This window comes from Cyprinodon tularosa, unplaced genomic scaffold, assembly GCF_016077235.1.
Source record: "Cyprinodon tularosa strain WSP-4 unplaced genomic scaffold, ASM1607723v1 ctg351, whole genome shotgun sequence".
Classification (NCBI taxonomy): Eukaryota; Metazoa; Chordata; class Actinopteri; order Cyprinodontiformes; family Cyprinodontidae; genus Cyprinodon; species Cyprinodon tularosa.
The window spans coordinates 128,757-147,014 of record NW_024039065.1 but is presented as its reverse complement, the minus strand read 5'-3'; the positions used below and the strand labels follow the sequence as shown (position 1 = coordinate 147,014).

At 43.7% G+C, this 18,258-nt stretch overlaps 2 protein-coding genes across 51 annotated transcripts; both read left to right on the top strand.

Annotated features, from left to right (window-relative positions):
* The first annotated feature begins 58 nt into the window (after positions 1–58).
* On the top strand, positions 59–15,070 carry ppm1f (protein phosphatase, Mg2+/Mn2+ dependent, 1F). The gene is made up of 8 exons (XM_038295199.1): positions 59–189; positions 2,042–2,241; positions 6,857–6,981; positions 8,859–9,061; positions 9,143–9,331; positions 9,433–9,576; positions 11,060–11,153; positions 13,789–15,070. Exons 2-8 carry the CDS (start codon positions 2,078–2,080, stop codon positions 14,139–14,141), a joined length of 1,272 nt encoding a protein of 423 aa, XP_038151127.1. The 5' UTR covers positions 59–189; positions 2,042–2,077; the 3' UTR covers positions 14,142–15,070.
* LOC119789940 lies at positions 14,902–17,294 on the top strand. 50 transcript variants are annotated; one of them, XM_038295181.1, is made up of 8 exons: positions 15,023–15,197; positions 15,449–15,582; positions 15,755–15,863; positions 15,895–16,113; positions 16,208–16,238; positions 16,302–16,379; positions 16,490–16,881; positions 16,929–17,294. In XM_038295181.1, exons 1-8 carry the CDS (start codon positions 15,037–15,039, stop codon positions 17,011–17,013), a joined length of 1,209 nt encoding a protein of 402 aa, XP_038151109.1. In that variant the 5' UTR covers positions 15,023–15,036; the 3' UTR covers positions 17,014–17,294. The 50 variants fall into 50 exon arrangements, with proteins under 50 accessions (XP_038151123.1, XP_038151120.1, XP_038151116.1 ...); XM_038295171.1 differs by lacking the exon at positions 16,208–16,238 and adding an exon at positions 16,136–16,181 and having other exon boundaries at positions 15,802–16,072; positions 16,245–16,363; positions 16,396–16,881; XM_038295178.1 differs by lacking the exon at positions 16,208–16,238 and adding an exon at positions 16,136–16,181 and having other exon boundaries at positions 15,802–16,072; positions 16,245–16,379.
* Positions 17,295–18,258: the final 964 nt, after the last annotated feature.

Here is an 18,258-nt window from a genome sequence, read left to right as displayed (position 1 = left end):
TCGCGCTTTTTTAGATCAGTAAACACTGTGGATGGTCCCGCCCCATTAAAATGGAGACGGAGACGCTGGGCTCCCGGCGGATGCTGTGAGAATCGGCGCCGTTGTCTGCGGTCGTTTTTGTGTAGCTGAAGGGCGTGTTTCTGCCCCACTGCTCTGCAGACCCAGCAGAGGAATCGCCTGTATCCCAGGGTAAGGACGAAACAGCACTTTCTTTTGGGGTTAAATGAACTTTTCTAAGTCCTGTAGCGCCATTAGCCTCTGTCCTGTCGATGTTTCCCGGGTGAAGCTGACCAGCTTCTAGGGGGGGTCTGGGTTCCTCCTGCTTTGACGCTCTTTCCTCTCAGACGGATTTCTCCGCTGGTACCGTTACTCTTCTGTTTGCTGCTTGAGCTAAGCTCTCTTCTTCACCCACAGGAAAAGTTTGGAGACATATTAGAAGATTGTTTATCTGAAAACCTCTGAAGAAGTTTCCTTAAACCCAGAGCAGCCGTCTGACTGCTGGATTATTTACGGAAGTTTGGCGGAAGGAAATGTACAGACTTTGTTGTTTTCATGTGTTTTAATAATTTTTTTGATTGATTTTATTGATTGATTGATTTTATTACAGACTCAAGGTCCAATATACATTAAAAGAAACAGATACACTAAGAAAAAAAAAGAATAAAAGTACAACAGAGAAGGTGCCTACCCCTTCAGGAGGCAATTATACCAATGTCTCCAAAGCACTGATGAGTATTTAACTGCACTATATTTGATATTGGTCATCATTTTTGTGTTCAATAATGCAAAATGCTTTCCTGTAATTGATCCTGACAACATAGTAGTAATTCTTTGTCATCTTGCCAGTATCCAGGGGCGTTTCTAAGAGTGAAGCTCTAATGGGCCCCATCCCAACTTATTTCCCATCTTTGAAATAGTAAAACAATTTGTGGACCACTGATTAGACATTATTGGATCAGATCACCAAACATGCCTGCTGCTGGGACTTTTTAATAAAATTGTTTATTCTGCAAAGCTGCAACCTTTAAAACTGTAGTCGTAGGGAAATTAAAATTAAATTTCAAATCATTCTGGCTTAAACATGTATATAAAGTACTCTTTATCAGACAATGTTGTCCCAAAAGTTAGATAATTTCTATTTCTAAAGTTATCCTGTCTAAAAATCTTATTTTTTTTTTTTTTTCGTTATCTGTACCGCCGCTGCCACAAACGCAAGGTCACCTTTGGTTGAGTCTGGTTTAGGTGCGGCCAGAAGCAGCTGAGTGGAGGATCTCGTGTTCTGGCAGGGGCATGGATTTGGAGGAGCTCAGTCAGATACTGGGGGGCTAGCCCATTAAGAGCTTTAAAAACAAACAATAACATTTTAAAATCTATTTTAAAAGCAACCAGAAGCCAGTGCAGCAAAGCTAGGACTGCTGATATGTGTTTTACGTGTGCCAGTAATGAGAATGGTGTAGTGTAATAAAACCTTGAAGCCTTTTTATTTTTTTACATAAATTGGCTTTTTAATTGTTTGGAATTAAATTGCCTGCGTGTCGCAGTGAACGCAAATGTGTCCCCTTGTTTTTATGACTGCCATAGCGGAAAACGACTCGTGAAGATGGACCAGCTAATAGAGCGAGGCGTTCGAGAAGGCTGGGACCCTTTTTCCACCTGAATCCCCGCAGCTCTTCGCCCTCCTGTCCTCATGGCCGTATCTAGACTCGGCGAGTCAGGCAAAAGAAGGCAGCCTTTGGTGAATTTACTTGACAGCTTTTGGGAAGTGGATACGACAAACTATAGCTTAATCAGGGCTTACACATGCAAAAAACAATGACACGTCAAGGTTCATCACACTGCTAAGCAGAACCATCACTGGAAATCATAGAAGTTATTGAGATTTAATGATTATGGAGGCTGACTGTGAGGAGATGATGCGATCTGCTCATGCGCTCTTTGTTATCAGAGAACTGAGCCAGAACTAGAACAGCGCCGAGTCCTACTGATGAACTAGTACTAGCTTAGCGCGGTTCGGTCATAATCCTGATCTCTTGTTTTTCAGATTGCTACCCGCTGCCTGACATCTCAAGAGGCTGGGATGGAGGAGGAGGCCCGGTGCTTCCTGAGGAGGTTTGTAGAGGAATTCCCCGCTGCTCTGAAGGCAGACGATCCCCTGCCGGTAGGCCTCTTGAGTCGTAAAGTCTCTTTGGAGGAGCTGCATGGAGAGAGCCTGGAACTGGGCCAGAGGCTGCTGGCTGCTCGGTAGGAACACTTCACTTCATCTTTTCTTTTGGTCTAGACTTAGGCTATGTTTTTGTTTGTTTTTTGTCCGTTTGCGATCCAGGTCACTTGGCTCTGTGGTTCTGAATCTGATATTTATCTAATCTTTTCAAATGCAACCAGGTCGCATCCATCCGACCTGAACGCCATTAATACTCAATAAAGGTCACTATTCTCTATTTGCCACGCAAAAGCAGGAAGAAAAAAGCAACCATGGCGGACGATAATGCGGAGAGCAGTCTTTATTTTCAACCATCTTGAAAAGATTGTGTTGTTAATGCACTGGTTGAGGTTGGGAAAGAAATGGAAGATTGAAAGATGTGCTCCTGCACTACCATCAGTGGCAACTGGTGGTGCTTTATCCAGGGGGGATTATAAATTAAAAATATACGTATACCAAAAAGAAATCAACAACAAAACACATTTTGAAAAAAAACTTTATTAAAACAAAACATAATTTCATATACAGCTTTACTTTTTGTACATACATTTTTACTGTTCTGAGGCTTTGTGAAGATAAATCTTTGTTTTGCACGGTCCAATATTGTCACAAACCTAAAAAAAATGTATGTACCAGTTTATTAATAGAGAAGCTGTTCGACAGCTTCATATTCTTTTAGTATATAAAAACTATTTATTTACTGAGAATGTGTTTAAGAGCACCTATGCAACTTATCAAACATCTAGAAAAAGTAGACTATATTCTATTATTTTCCAGGTGAATCCCAGATTGGTCATTCTTCTTTGCCTTTTCTAAAAGTGCTTTAAATCAGTCTTACCTGTGTTTATCTATGCTGGCTCAGATCCTGACGTTTGTAAAAGGAGGCAGGGAAAGTGAAGTAGAGCTTTAGCCTCGCTGCATGCGGTTAGTCTAACCTTGTAACTAAACCAGATCCTGGAAAAGGAAGCGTCTCCGACTCCTGCTACTCGACCTGTCAACCACCCGCAAAACGTTTGTGCTGTGGCAGGAGGTGGTGAGCAAATACACTTCCTGTCAATTCAGGGCGCCCCAAGCTCTCCTATACCTTTGTATTGCTGCTGCACATGTACAACTTTTAACAAGAGTCAAAGGGCAAAGATTTTTGCACCCCAAGGGCAGAGATAAGTCACCCATCTGATGAAAAATGAAATGACGCTTTACTAGTCAATAAAAACTACTTGCCCTTGGAGATCTGCCTGATGTTGCAGCTATTTTCAAATATCCATTACTGTAAAAAATGTCCATAGCTGTTTATAGCTGTATATTGGTTATTTATTCTCCAGGTGCACAGTATTTATATTGTTAAAACAATATATGTTTTAACAATGTTTGGTACACTATTTTATTGTTTATTTTATAACTCTTCACTATTATGTTATTCTTATACATTTTCTAAGGTCCATATTTGTGTGACCATTTTTTCTATAATCTTTTTGCTGCTGTAACACCAGAATTTCCCCATTGTGGGACAATAAAGGGATTTTCTATTCTATGAAAATCTTCAAATGTTTTCTAACTGTTTTTGTTTTTATTCTTGTTTTTTTTTTCAAGGTTGCCCTGGATAAAAGAGTTCATCTTAATTGTGACCTTCCTGGTTAAATAAAGGTTTAATAATAATCTCTCCAACTTGTTAGGATGAGATTTTCTATCCCTATTCGTCATGTTTTCAGAATAGAATTTCTAAACTCTCCCATCACATTCTCATAAACTGCACTTTCTTACCTAAATCTGCACCGTCCACAAACCCTATGTGTTCATGTCAGTGTGTTTGGGCATGACTTGTTGCATTCCTCACATGTTTTGGCAGCTCTCTTCTGCATTGCCTATTATTTCTGCACAGTTTACTCTGCTGTAGGAGGCCGCTCAAACAGTGGTTATGTTTGGTAAATAACACAAATCTGCAGAAAAAAAAAAAAGATAATAATCTGTTGTAATAACTGAGGTTACTAAAGATCCTCTTGGATAGTTGAGGTCATGGGTCACTTTGGTGTCCTTATCCGCTCACACAGAAGTCTGACAGCAGCTGCATTTTATTGGGAGCATGAACAACGTCAATACCTGCTGTGCTTGCGTAGCCTTAGCTTAGCTTAGCCAGCTTGGGCCATGCCCACTGCTCGTTTAGGGCAGGAAAAATGATCAGTTTTCAAAGCTCCAGAGTACGACAGCGTATTAGTGCCATTCACACAAGAATAATAAATGGAATTAAATTTTTTTTGTTGAAAGTGGCATTTTATTGAGGATAAACAACCAAATTTACAAGTAAAAAAAACAACACAAATTTATGAAATTAAAACATACGAATATAAGAGAAAAAGTATAAATAAGTAAAAAAATTAAGAGATAAGAGTGGCACATTTCTGAGATTTAAGCATGTACATGTGTGGAACAGTGCGAGATTCTAATACAGATTAAAGTATGCTACATAAAGCATATGTTAATGCACCATTCATTGGAGGGCTTTGGCGATGGAATGAGATGGTACAATGGCCTGCTCATGAAAGTTTTTAAAGTAAAAATGAATGATATAATAAATTTGCATCTTTATAATCTTGTAAATTTCCATGCTTAGGATCCCATAAATGTGCATGCTGATAATTTCGTAAATGTGCATGTTTTTTTTCTCGTAAATTTGCGTTTTAGTCTCGTAAATGTTCTACTTTTTCCTTCATAATTTGTATTTTTAAAATCTTATAAATTTTTTCTCATAAATGTACGTGCTTATTCGTAAATTTGCCAATATAGACTTAAGAATTTAAATTCCAATTTATAGTTTAGTACTAATGACCTTAAGCATGGTGCATTGATGCCACCTAATGGTAGTAGTAGCACATTGCAACCATCTGGGATCGAGACGTCAGTAAGAACTTGCTGTTATTTCTTTCAGAAGCGACCATGACAGGAAATGCTTAAATTGTACATAAAAATCAGCTTTAATCTGTAGTTCCTTCAGATATAAACGATATAAACACCATAAATGCAAATTAGCAAGATCCTTCTTCATTTTTTAAATACCGGTAGCTAAAACATCAAGTAGCATAAAGATAAATATCACAAATGCAGTCCATTGAATGAAAAATAAAGAATTTATATTAGAATCTAATCAGTCACTTCATATTTGACTTTCCTGAATGATTAAGTTAGTAAATTAAAATGATTGACCAGTTCCAAAGTTTGTAATTTTTTCTGCTATTGAATTTCATTAATGAGAGACTTTTACTGGAAACTTCAGAGGGAATGTACCACATATAGGGGTCCTAGAAGGTCCCCTCTCACAGTAGCTGTAGTTGAGCCCGTTGATGACATGATGTCATTTGTCAAACAGGTTTTATCGGGTTAGAATCTGAATAATTTGACATTAAAGGTCATAGATACATGTTTAACTCCTCCCAGTCAGTAGGTGGCGGCGGCGGCGCCCTCAATTTCCCCTTCTCTCCTTCTGTACTGTATGCCGACCAATTGCCAGGTCAACTAATGCTAATGGTTTATTGTATAACTGTTGAGCGTAAATGACTCGCAGAACTGCATCAGACCGTGCCAGATGCAACCGAACTGCGCTAAACTAGTACTAGTTCATCAGTAGGGCTCAGCGCGGTTCAGTTCTGGCTCGGTTCTCTGATAACAAAGAGCGCATGAGCCGACCGCGTCGTCTCCTTACAGTCAGCCTCTGTTATCATGAAACTTCAGACATTCATATAAATACTAGCTTCCCTGCCGTTTCACACGATTTCCAGTGATGATTCTGCTTAGCAGTGTGAACATCAATTCCTGTCGTTGTTTCCTGTGTCTGTAAGCCTTGATTAGACGATTGTTGTCGTATCCACTTCCCAAAAGCCCACTCTGTCAAGTAAATTCACCAAAGGCTGCCTTCTTCGTCTGACTCTCCACAAACTTCCTGAATGTTATGGGGGCAGCCATGTTGATTTGCTTGTTTCCGTCTATAGAGCAGTAGCACCATAGATTGCCACTAGAAGGCGAGGAACCATGATAGCGTGGTGTGTAAATGCTCGTGAAGAACCGAGCTCAGCATTGTTAACAGTTCTCCCACGTTTTGGCTGCTTTTGTCTTGAATCTGGGAATTTAAAGCCAAGAAGAAACCATTTCTCACAGACCTACTAGAATCTGGTAATGCCAGAGACCCGTCTGATGGATGTAGAATTATTTTGTGTTGATGTTGGCATCACAACCAGATATACTTTGGACCTGTCAAAATGTATGAAACAATTCCCTGTATTGTACTATTCTTTTATTGAAATGAAGACTTCTATTCTTCAACAGTATAGATGTTCTATTGATGTATTTATTAATCGTTTTGTTAAAAAGCTGTAGCTACGGCCTTTAACCAGTAAACCTCATATAAAAACGTGTCATAGGCTCCTGGGTTCTCCGTTTTTCCACATTTTTCCAGTTTCCTTTGCAAGGAAGAGTTCACATCCTGTCGGCAGAAACACCATTGTTTCCTCAACTTCCTGCCTGCCAAATCTAGCTTTCCTTTCCACACACGTGACATCGAACCAAGAGCCGGGAGGGGCACAAGCCTTCACTTATGTCACAGTTTGACTTAACTGCTGCTTATTTATCCCCCCGTTCATGATCTGATTTCCTGTCTTTGTGACTCAGGGATGCTCCTCCAGGCCTTAGGTTCCTCCTGTGCCAAGCAGCCATCGCCCAGCTTCTAAAGGATGACTTGTTACGGTTTCAGAGTCCTCAGGAAGCAAACCTGGAAGAGGAGGAGAAAGTGGTCTGTAAGTTTTTATTTTTTTTATTTTTATTGAAGCAAACGATAAGATAATCACAATAAGGAATACAGTTCGCTTTTTTTTTTTTGGATAAACATATACTTATGCAGGTATAACTTCTAATATATACACGCAAGTACAAATGTTGAAATTTTCACACCTACTATATATACAAACAATAAAAACAAAACAAAAAAAGAACAATAAAAAGAGAGAACGAAACACCCGATTCCCACCCTGTCTCAGCCCGACATGTTCAGCAGAAAAATAAAATAGATGATAATAATAGAAAAAAAAAAAAACATCAGCAAAATACAGCAACAGGCACATATATTTAGTTAGGTAGGGGCTCCAAATTTGAAAAATAAGAAACACAACACTGCCATTTTTGGGAAAAAATGTCTGTACATCCTCTCATTGTATATTTAATTTTCTCAAGTTTAAGGAAAAACAGCATGTCCTTAAGCCACTGTGCAATGGAGGGATATCTAGCAGACTTCCAGTGTAATAATAATGAACGTCTTGCAATTTAGGATGTAAAGGCTATAATATCTTTTTGCATTGAATTTAAAGGTACACTATGCAACCGGTGTTGATTTTCCAGCGAGGCTCCCCCCAGAGGGCGAAAGTAAAAGTGCACTGTCATAAATATGCACAGCTGTTCTCCTGGTTTCTCCGTCAAGCCAGGCGCGGTTGTTTTGAGCTTAGCAGACAGGCGAACGCAACGAATGAGCATCTGACGCGCGTGACGTGCCGCAAACGCGCTGCTGCTCGAGATGGAAAATTTTTGCTGCTCGACGCGCCGCGTCAACCAATCAGAGAAGCTGATCTGGGAGCTGGCAGGGAGAGAGACACAGCGCTGATGATCAGAGCGCTGATGATCACTCCTCTTAAACAGTTTATTGACGCCTAAATTAACTTAAAATGCAGAAATCTGCCGGCAGAATATGTTCGCTTTTAGTATCCTGCTGCCTGCAGTTTGGATTATTTAGATGAAAAACACCTACCAGCTGCCGCGGTGAACCGCGAGGAGGCGACCCGGCCAGAGGCTGCTGATGAAGGGATTCCTACTGTCGGTGCACCGCTGGTATGTGGGGGTCTGAGCGCTCCGACAGAAAAAATATTGTAAGGCAGGATGATAATCTGAATGAACTGATGGCACTGATGACGTTTTCAGGTGTATTTTCTCACTTAAAAACATATGAAAACTACTTTATCCCCACTGATCACAGCAAATATAGCTGCAAGGCAGAGAAAGGATAGTGAAGCTCCGCCCAACGCGCGTCAGACACACTTTTGCACCGCGCAGCCAGAGCAGCAAAGCTGCTTCAGCCGCGCGTCAGAACTAACTGGTACAAGCAGCAAAAAGGAAGCAGCAGACGCGATTTTGCTGCGTCCGTTGTGAAAGCAGCACTGCACAAAGATCGCCACTGCACTAGCGACGAGCATGCTTTTAACTGGGGGGTGTAGCAGTTCTCGCTGTAAAGCTAGACCGACTCTCGCGAGACTTCTGAGCCTGTGGGTGCGGGTCGGTGCTCCTGCAATTGCAAGTGCGGTATTTCCCCCACAGACCACCAGGGCGGCCGAGAAAACCTTTGTTCAACCTGAAATGACTCATTTAATCATCCAAAACGTTATGGAACACATTAATTAACTGAAAATTGTTGCATAGTATGCCTTTAATACCACTGAGGAATCAGAAATTCCAAATATGGCAGTCAGTGGACAAGGCTGCAGATTAACTTTGAGAATATGTAAGTTTTTTTTAACTTGTCTGCTACATGGATGGATCGTTGATTTTTTTATTCTGTCTTCAGGGTTCCACTAGAAACAGAACCTATTGTTTAATAACATCCTCATGAGCGGTTCTGTTCTGCTTACAGTACTTGAGTCAGAGGCAGTGCAGCGGCTCTTCTTCAACAAGCTGATCAGCGTGGCACTGAGCTGGAGTCAGGAGCTCCCCCAGTTCCCCCCGCCGCCTTCTCAGAGCTTTCAGTGCTCTGTTCATGCCATCAAGAACACCAGAAGGAAGATGGAGGACAAACATGTGGCGCTGGCTGAATTTAACCAGCTCTTTGGGATCCAGGTACAGCAACTGAAAACCGATCTGTGCTCCAACTCCATCACTGCCTTTACCGTCGCTCTGCCTCTGTCTGACCCCGGTTAGGACGGAGTGGAGCGTGCCTACTACGCTGTGTTTGATGGACATGGAGGGGTGGATGCTGCCACTTTCGCTGCCACTCACCTCCACGTCGCCCTCAGCCACCAGGAGGCGCTGCAGAGTGACGCTGCCACGGCCTTTAAAGCTGCCTTCAAGAGCACAGACGACATGTTTAGACACAAAGCCAAGAGAGAGGTATGGGATGTTGTACGCCAGGCGGATTTCATCGCTGTACGCTGCACCGCACTCCGCCAGCTTCAGGGGAACCACTTATTCAGCTTTCTGTGTGTCTGTAGCGTCTGCGGAGTGGGAGCACTGGAGTGGCCGTGCTGATCCACGGTCAGCAGCTGACGGTGGCCTGGCTCGGAGACTCTCAGGCCATGTTGGTCAGAAGAGGAGAGGTTGTTACCCTCATGGACCCCCACAAACCGGACAGAGAGGTAAAGTAACACCGGGGACCAGTGGGAACACTAAAGCCCCATTTACACTACCCTTGAAAAACCGATCCATGCCGAGACCGGTCCGAGCTCGGATCAGTTAACCAGGCCGAGCTCGGTTCTCACGACTGTTTACACATCACGCTATCTCGGTTCCTCGACTTCTTGCCTCCTAGTGACGATCTGCGGTATTACTGCCAGTATTGAAGGAGGAAATCAAGCAGTTGGTGGCGGTAATGCACCAAAAGTTGTTTGCCAACCGCCATAAAACACAAGAAGAAGAAGAAGAAGAAGAAGAAGAAGGAGGGAAGCAAGCAAATCAAAATGGCGGCGCCCGTCACATTCAGAAAGTTATGCTTGATTATTATTGCTGTACTTCAGTGTTATTATTAAAAATGTTGCGTGGAGAAGATTTCGATTGTTGAAGAAGAAGTTGTTCTTCTGTTTCCGGAGGGGGATTACCGCCCACTACTGGAATGGAGTGTGAATCGCGATGTGCAGCCAGACGGAGATGACGCGTTCTGCTCATGCGCTCTTGTTATCAGAGAACCGAGCCAGGAAAAAACCGAGCCGAGCCCACCTCTGGAACTGGTCTGCAGTTAGCTCGGTCCGGTTGTGTCTAGCTCGGTTCAGTTCAGTTTGCTTTCCATTTACACACGATAAGTTATCTCAGTTACTGAGCTCGGACCGGTCTCTGCACGGTTTTTCAAGGGTAGTGTAAATTGGGTATTGTGTCATTCGGCTTCAGATGTCACACGCTCAGATGGTCATTTCCTCTTCTACCTGCTGCAGCAGCAGCCAGCGTTAGTCAGATGTCTGTAATCATGCAGGTCTGAGCAGGTTGTGGTCCTGTCTCTGACTCTCAGGCTGTCTGCATTTCATGCTGACATCGTGTCTGTGATGTCTTTGAATCAAATGGCAGAGTTTAGGGTTAGTTAGTGGTTGCCACACCACACCCTGGCAATAACAACTATATGGAGCAAAGAAGCGGCACAAACTGCATGGAGCTAAAAGCAACAGCAGGAACTTTCTTTAACCCTTTTCCTTCTGGCTGACAAACATGTTTAAACCCAGAAATAATCTGCTTTTAGTGTCAGTCAGAACAGCTCACTGATGCGTGTCTACCTGGGTCAAACAACACTCGGTTATGATCGGCATGCTGTGAGAACACCGGAGCTGAGTTGGCCCGCTAAATTACGTGATACTATTGAACGCAACGTACGGACGTCAACACACCGTGCCAGTTGTGTTTGATTTAACAGGCTGAAACAACTTTTTTTTACATTCGATAAACATGGAGTAGCTCTGGTGAGAGGGATTCAGCCAGATAATGGAGAGAAACAATAAAGTACACTGACTACGGCATGGCTTCCTTACAAGTTCTCTGATTTCTTTCACACTGGTGACATCATCAACGCTAACCGAGCGGAATAGTGTCGCAAGGGGAAGATGTTTCTTTACTTAACTTTTGTTCTCTGATTCACAGGATGAGAAACAGAGGATAGAAGATCTCGGAGGCTGCATCACCTACATGGGTTGCTGGCGAGTTAACGGCACCTACGCCGTCTCCAGAGCCATCGGTAAGGCTTTCCCAACCAATCGGAACATAGAACAGAGAGGTTAACGTTACTGCAGGACAGTCAGACTCTATTTAGTAGCTGCCTTCATTGTTCCTATCCATTGTCCCCCCTTCTCCTGTGGTTTCTCCAGCAGATGGCACCATGTCTGCTCATCCTGCTTAGCAGGAATTCTATTTAGGCTTGAATTGGACTAACTATCCTAGTTTTTCAGGAGGTAATCCAGGTGAGGTGTTGTTTTCCCAAGGAGGCAACAACAGTGAACAGGCTGGTGTTTGAACCAGCGACCCCTCAGTTGCAGGGCAAACTCCTGCATCCAACAACAGTGTCAGCCCTGCGCTGGCAGGCATAACACTAAAGACGTTACATTTAGATCAGAGCTGTCAAGTAACGAAGTACAAATACTTCATTACTGTACTTAAGTACACTTTTTAGGTATCTATACTTTTCTTCATTACTTATTTTTCTTCCTACTTCTGACTTCTACTCATTACATTTTCACACAAGTATCTGTATTTTCTATTCCTTAAATTTTTAAAACAAACGTTACTCGTTACTCTTGACTTCGGTTTAATGCAGAGGTCACAGATTAGCGGACCGCGGTCCAATGTTATGCAGAAAAGTGCATGTCTGCCGAGCGGAAAACCAAATGCGCATCTACACAGACCAGTGTGATGCGTTCACAAGCGTCAGATAGCTATGGTGCATTCAGGAGCATGGGACATTTCATACTTAGAAGGAAAGAGACATAAACGGAACAGAACTTAACATACTCGTATTTCTGTTATTTGTTGATTATGCACATCTGCAAGCTTTTCATTCTAAAAAATCTATATTATTACAGCATCAAATTATCAAAGTTTTTCAAAAGCCTGTTTAAAAGCTCCAAATGAAGCTTCAGATCATACAGCGACAATTACACTGTCATTGTTTTACAGGCAGAATTAGCATTTGCTGACGCTTTTCCTTTAACTACTGATGGATATACGGGAATAATTCTAGTGTCAACTTATCTGAGATAGCGCAGGAATTTTTGGCAATTGTTGTTATTATTATTTTTTTTTATTTAAAAATTCAATGTATAACATTAAAATATAAATACCAGATTTTATTTCAGTGTTTAATTCTGTTTAAAGTAACGGATCATTAAAAATGTCTCTGGACCTTTACAGGTTGATGATTTCCTTTATTCTGATCCCGCTGATCTTTAATTGGTTACTCCTGGTTTAATGTTTCTAAATCTTTATTTCCCGTCATGTGCTCCATCCAATGCAGATCATTGGCTCCATCCACATCTAGTGAAAACTAATGTGATTGGATGAGTCATATAACGCAAACACTCATTGGTTAGTTAAAGAAAATCATCAGAAGCAAGCAGGTGATCTTCAAACTGCTAATGTGAATTGTCTATGCCATGCTACAATGGATTCAGAAAAAGATGTTGAAATGTCTGAAAGGTCGGACACAGGCCAGAGCGTATCGGGAGACGGAGACCAACAAGACCTCCCTCATCCTCGGCCCTATCTCAAAGAATTTTTCGAAATTGAGCTTTAAAATTTATATAGTGGCATCTGGCTGGGTTTTTTTAAAAGGTTATTTTATACTTTTATACTTTAAGTAGTTTTGGAGCTCATACTTTTTCAATTTTACTTGAGTAAAGAGGTCAAGTTGATACTTCAACTTTTACCAGAGTGTTTTTAAACTGCAGTATCTATACTTCTACTTTAGTAACAAATGTGTGAACTTTTGACATCACTGATTTAGACTTAGACTCAGATAGACTTTATTGTCATTTTGTACACAGTGTATGCAAAAAGAAATTTTGTTCAGTATAGCTCGTAAGACATTTCCATTTTTAAAGTGCAGAAGTAATAAAAATAAAAATAAAAACATAACACTGGTATATGATTTACAGTTTCCAACATTCAGTGTTTTTTTTTTTTTAAACCCCATTTTATACAACATTCAGCAGTCTGAATGCGGTGGGGAAGAAGCTGTTCTGGAACCTGCTGCATATGCATTGAAAGCTGTGAAGCCTCTTCCCAGAAGGCAGCAGGGAGAACAGTCCATGGTGGAGGGGTGAGGGGTCATTTATGATGTTACGGGCTCGGGACAAAAAGCGCTGGGATGAAATGTTTTTAATGGAGGGAAGAGGAGCCCCAATGATCCTCTCTGCTGTTCTCACCACTCTTTTCACCTTCTTCCAGTCTGCAGTCTGAGGCGCTGCAGCCTCCACACCACACAGTGAGACAGCTGGTCAGAACGCTCTCTATGGTGCTTCTTTAGAGGGTGGGGATGATGGGTGGGGGCAGGTGGGCTCTCCTCTGCCTCCTCATCAGGTGCTCTTGAAAAGTTTGGATCTTAGCAGTTGAGACTAAAACAACTCTATTTTCTGTGTTTGACAAGCTAAAGCTGAGCTGAAAGGGGGCAAATAGAACTGAAGGCTTCATGATGATTAATGAGCAGAAGGGTGTAGATGTTCTCCATGTTTGCATAGAAATAGAATGTAGCCATAATCCAACCAGCAGGTGGCACTGCTGAGCTTTAAAAGACCTCAGAAAAAACAGCTTAAACAAAATCAGATGTCGAAATCAAAGAGTACTCCCTGTCCACACTAACCATCACAATTATCCTCCAGGTGATTTTGACCAGAAACCATATGTGTCGGGGGACGCTGATTCTTCCACCGTCCAGCTGCTAGGGGACGAGGACTACGTGCTCCTGGCGTGTGACGGTTTCTTCGATGCTGTTAAACCCTCCGAGGTCCCAGATCTGGTTATGGATGCGCTCCGGGGGACGGGTGACCCTGAAGGGGCAGAAGATCTTTTAGCAGAATGTGCTGAAGCTGATGTGGGACACAGGGTCGCACAGAGGTTGGTATGTCACGCCAAGGCGGAAGGGTCCAGCGATAACATCACAGTTATGGTGGTGTTCCTGCGTCCGTCTGGGCAGCTGCTGGCTGCAGCTGGACCAGAGTCTCCACCTGCTTGACACGCTGGACTCGGATGGTAATATATGAGTAAGGAGGACAAAACCGCTTCAGCTCTACTCAGGACAAACACAAACCCCATTTAAGAGCCACCCTAACCCAAAAAGCAACCTGCTAGGAATGAAAACTCTGCTGGACAGGTGCATTGCTGGGTATTAAACTGGGCGTAGAAATCACCAAAATCCAGTGTTAAACAAGCTAATGGATCTCAGAGCATATGCAGCTGGCACGTTGAAAAACAGGTGCTGTGGGGGTTAAATTATTGCCATTATTGAAAATCTTTGTAATTTTTTTTACCCCACCATTAATGTGACATGTACCCTGTAACATTCAACAGGAAAAGTAAGACATGTTGAGGAGAAATGTTAGAAAAGGAGAGTAATACAAGAAACTACCTTTTACCTATTTTAATCATCTTTATTCTTAGTACTAACTTTACATTCAAATAAATAATTGTACATTGGCTGCTGGAAAGACTCCAAAGATGAGCTGGAATCTGGTCATGTGCAGCTGGCACTGAATTATTTTAGTTTTTCTGTTGGATTATAAAAGTTTTATGTCACATTAAAGGGGCAAACATCTTCCAATCATTCATCATGGTCGCATGGGGTGTTAAACTTTCAGAACCACATTTATTAACTTTGCCTTATGGTGTGTATGGAGGGGTACGGGTTGGCTTGAAGGCAAACATCAGATAACTGTTACCATGATGATAAAAAGTCGCTCACATTTCTCTGTTTAAGGCTTCAGTCACACAAACGGGAAGCTTTCCACTGTCAGAGCTTACACACATCATGCTCCCTCTGGGACTTTCCACATGTGCTGTCTCAGTGCCACAAACATGGGGACATCAAGCCTAAATATTTAATTTGGTGTCATCACAAATACTGGCAAATAATGTTTGGCCTTGATAGACCTGTCTACCGACATGTTTGCTTAGGACGGACCCGTCTGCCAGTATTTTGGTCCAGGACGCACCCGTCTACCAGCGTGCTGGTCCATGACAGGCCCGTCTACCGACATGTTGGTCCAGGACGGGCCCGTCTACCGACATGTTGGTCTACCGACATGTTAGTCCAGGACGGACCCGTCTACCGACATGTTGGTCTACCGACATGTTAGTCCAGGACGGGCCCGTCTACCGACATGTTGGTCTACCGACATGTTAGTCCAGGACGGGCGCGTCTACCGACTTGTTGGTCTACCGACATGTTGGTCCAGGACGGGCGCGTCTACCGACTTGTTGGTCTACCGACATGTTAGTCCAGGACGGGCCCGTCTACCGACATGTTGGTCTACCGACATGTTAGTCCAGGACGGGCCCGTCTACCGACATGTTGGTCCAGGACGGGCCCGTCTACCGACATGTTAGTCCAGGACGGGCCCGTCTACCGACATGTTGGTCTACCGACATGTTGGTCCAGGACGGGCCCGTCTACCGACATGTTAGTCCAGGACGGACCCGTCTACCGACATGTTGGTCTACCGACATGTTAGTCCAGGACGGGCCCGTCTACCGACATGTTGCTCTACCGACATGTTAGTCCAGGACGGGCCCGTCTACCGACATGTTGGTCCAGGACGGACCCGTCTACCGACATGTTGGTCTACCGACATGTTAGTCCAGGACGGGCCCGTCTACCGACATGTTGGTCTACCGACATGTTGGTCCAGGACGGGCCCGTCTACCGACATGTTGGTCCAGGACGGGCGCGTCTACTGACATGTTGGTCCAGGACGGGCCCGTCTACCGACATGTTGGTCTACCGACATGTTGGTCCAGGACGGGCGCGTCTACCGACATGTTGGTCTACCGACATGTTGGTCCAGGACGGGCCCGTCTACCGACATGTTGCTCTACCGACATGTTGGTCCAGGACGGGCCCGTCTACCGACATGTTGGTCCAGGACGGACCCGTCTACCGACATGTTGGTCTACCGACATGTTAGTCCAGGACGGGCCCGTCTACCGACATGTTGGTCTACCGACATGTTAGTCCAGGACGGGCCCGTCTACCGACATGTTGGTCCAGGACGGGCGCGTCTACTGACATGTTGGTCTACCGACATGTTGGTCCAGGACGGGCCCGTCTACCGACATGTTGGTCTACCGACATGTTGGTCCAGGACGGGCGCGTCTACCGACATGTTGGTCTACCGACATGTTGGTCCAGGACGGGCGCGTCTACCGACATGTTGGTCCAGGACGGGCGCGTCTACCGACATGTTGGTCTACCGACATGTTGGTCTACCGACATGTTGGTCCAGGACGGGCGCGTCTACCGACATTTTGGTCTACCGACATGTTGGTCCAGGACGGGCGCGTCTACCGACTTGTTGGTCTACCGACATGTTGGTCCAGGACGGGCGCGTCTATCGACATGTTGGTCCAGGACGGGCGCGTCTACTGACATGTTGGTCTACCGACATGTTGGTCCAGGACGGGCGCGTCTACCGACATGTTTGGTCTACCGACATGTTGGTCCAGGACGGGCGCGTCTACCGACATGTTTGGTCTACCGACATGTTGGTCCAGGACGGGCGCGTCTACCGACTTGTTGGTCTACCAACATGTTGGTCCAGGACGGACCAGTCTGCCAGTATTTTGGTCCAGGACGCACCCGTCTTCCGACGTGTTGGTCCAGGACGCGCCCGTCTACCGATATGTTGGTCCAGGACGGGCCCGTCTACCGACATGTTGGTCCAGGACGGGCCTGTCTACCGACATGTTGGTCTACCGACATGTTGGTCTACCAACATGTTGGTCCAGGATGGGCGCGTCTACCGACTTGTTGGTCAAGGACGGGCGCGTCTACCGACTTGTTGGTCTACCGACATGTTGGTTTAGGACGCACCCGTCTACCAGCATGTTAGGCGTGGATCCCCTATGAATCGATTTTTTTGTGTGGAGGAGAAACTAAACTGGAAATCTAAACCCTCTAGTATTCAGCTAACTTTATCAGATTTAATATATTGATTATTTAGAGGAGTCAGTTACATTTAAAGAGTTTATTTTGTTGGCAGGTTTGCTAATATCTGTTACCTTTTTGATTGCTTTAATCAGGCTTCATCTTCCTAATTTGGGGGGGGACTTTGGTTAAAGAAAAAAAGTATTAAATTCCATTCAGTTTATTTATGTAGCTCCAATTCACGTCATCTCAAAACACTTTGTAAAGAGAAATCAATTCAACATCAGTCATTTCCTGTGGGAAGATGCCTTTAACAGCCATTAGTCACATACACTTCTTCAACACTTTCCATAATTTCTGACTGATACATGGACTAATACAATTACTCCATAAACATGTGAACGCTCTCGGCCAATGAGGGTCTAAAACATCTCACTGTTCCAAGCACCCTTCCTTTTCCTGTAACTGGAGACAGAGTGCTGCTGATGATGATGATAGATTAAACTGTTTACCACAGTTTTTTTCACCACGCTGGACTGGTTTTATCCAACCAGATTTAAACTTGCTAACTTTGCTGGAAGCGTCTCTTTTCCTTGGAAAAGATTTGTAAAAGCCCAGATGTGCACATTCAGACCAGACCTAAATAAAATCTCTGTATCAAAAGGTTTGAACCCCTCTGACCTCCAGCACTAACAGCCGGTTCTGTTGGTGTCGGCAGTACCAAGCGCTCTTTCTGGGTCTGTTTTGCCCGGTTTTAATGTGCCTCGGCTCATCTGGAGCCGCTTTCAGACCCTCCTACTGTGATGCTCTCTAAATATTCAGCTGATTCCAGCAGACAACGCCTGTACATCAAAGAGTGAAAGTTGACTTTAATTGTGCTGTGAAAGATGACCGGCTGATAAAAAACTCTTTCCTGTGTATCGAATGCCTGTTTTTATCCATTAAGACAATGCTGATGTAAATGTGTCTTAGAAATGGTTCTCAACTGGCTCTGATGTCAGAACCTCGCCTCTAAACTGATGGAACCGGACTCTTTCACTGTGCATTGCTGACGTGATTACATTTGCAGTTCTGTATTTGCTAATAAAGACTCTGAATTTGGTGATGAATCAAGTTGAAATGTGACTTTTGTTCTTAAATCAACATTTCCCCCAAACTTTATTCACACCAAGTTGAAATGGTTGACTTTTTGACTGAGATTAAAGAGACA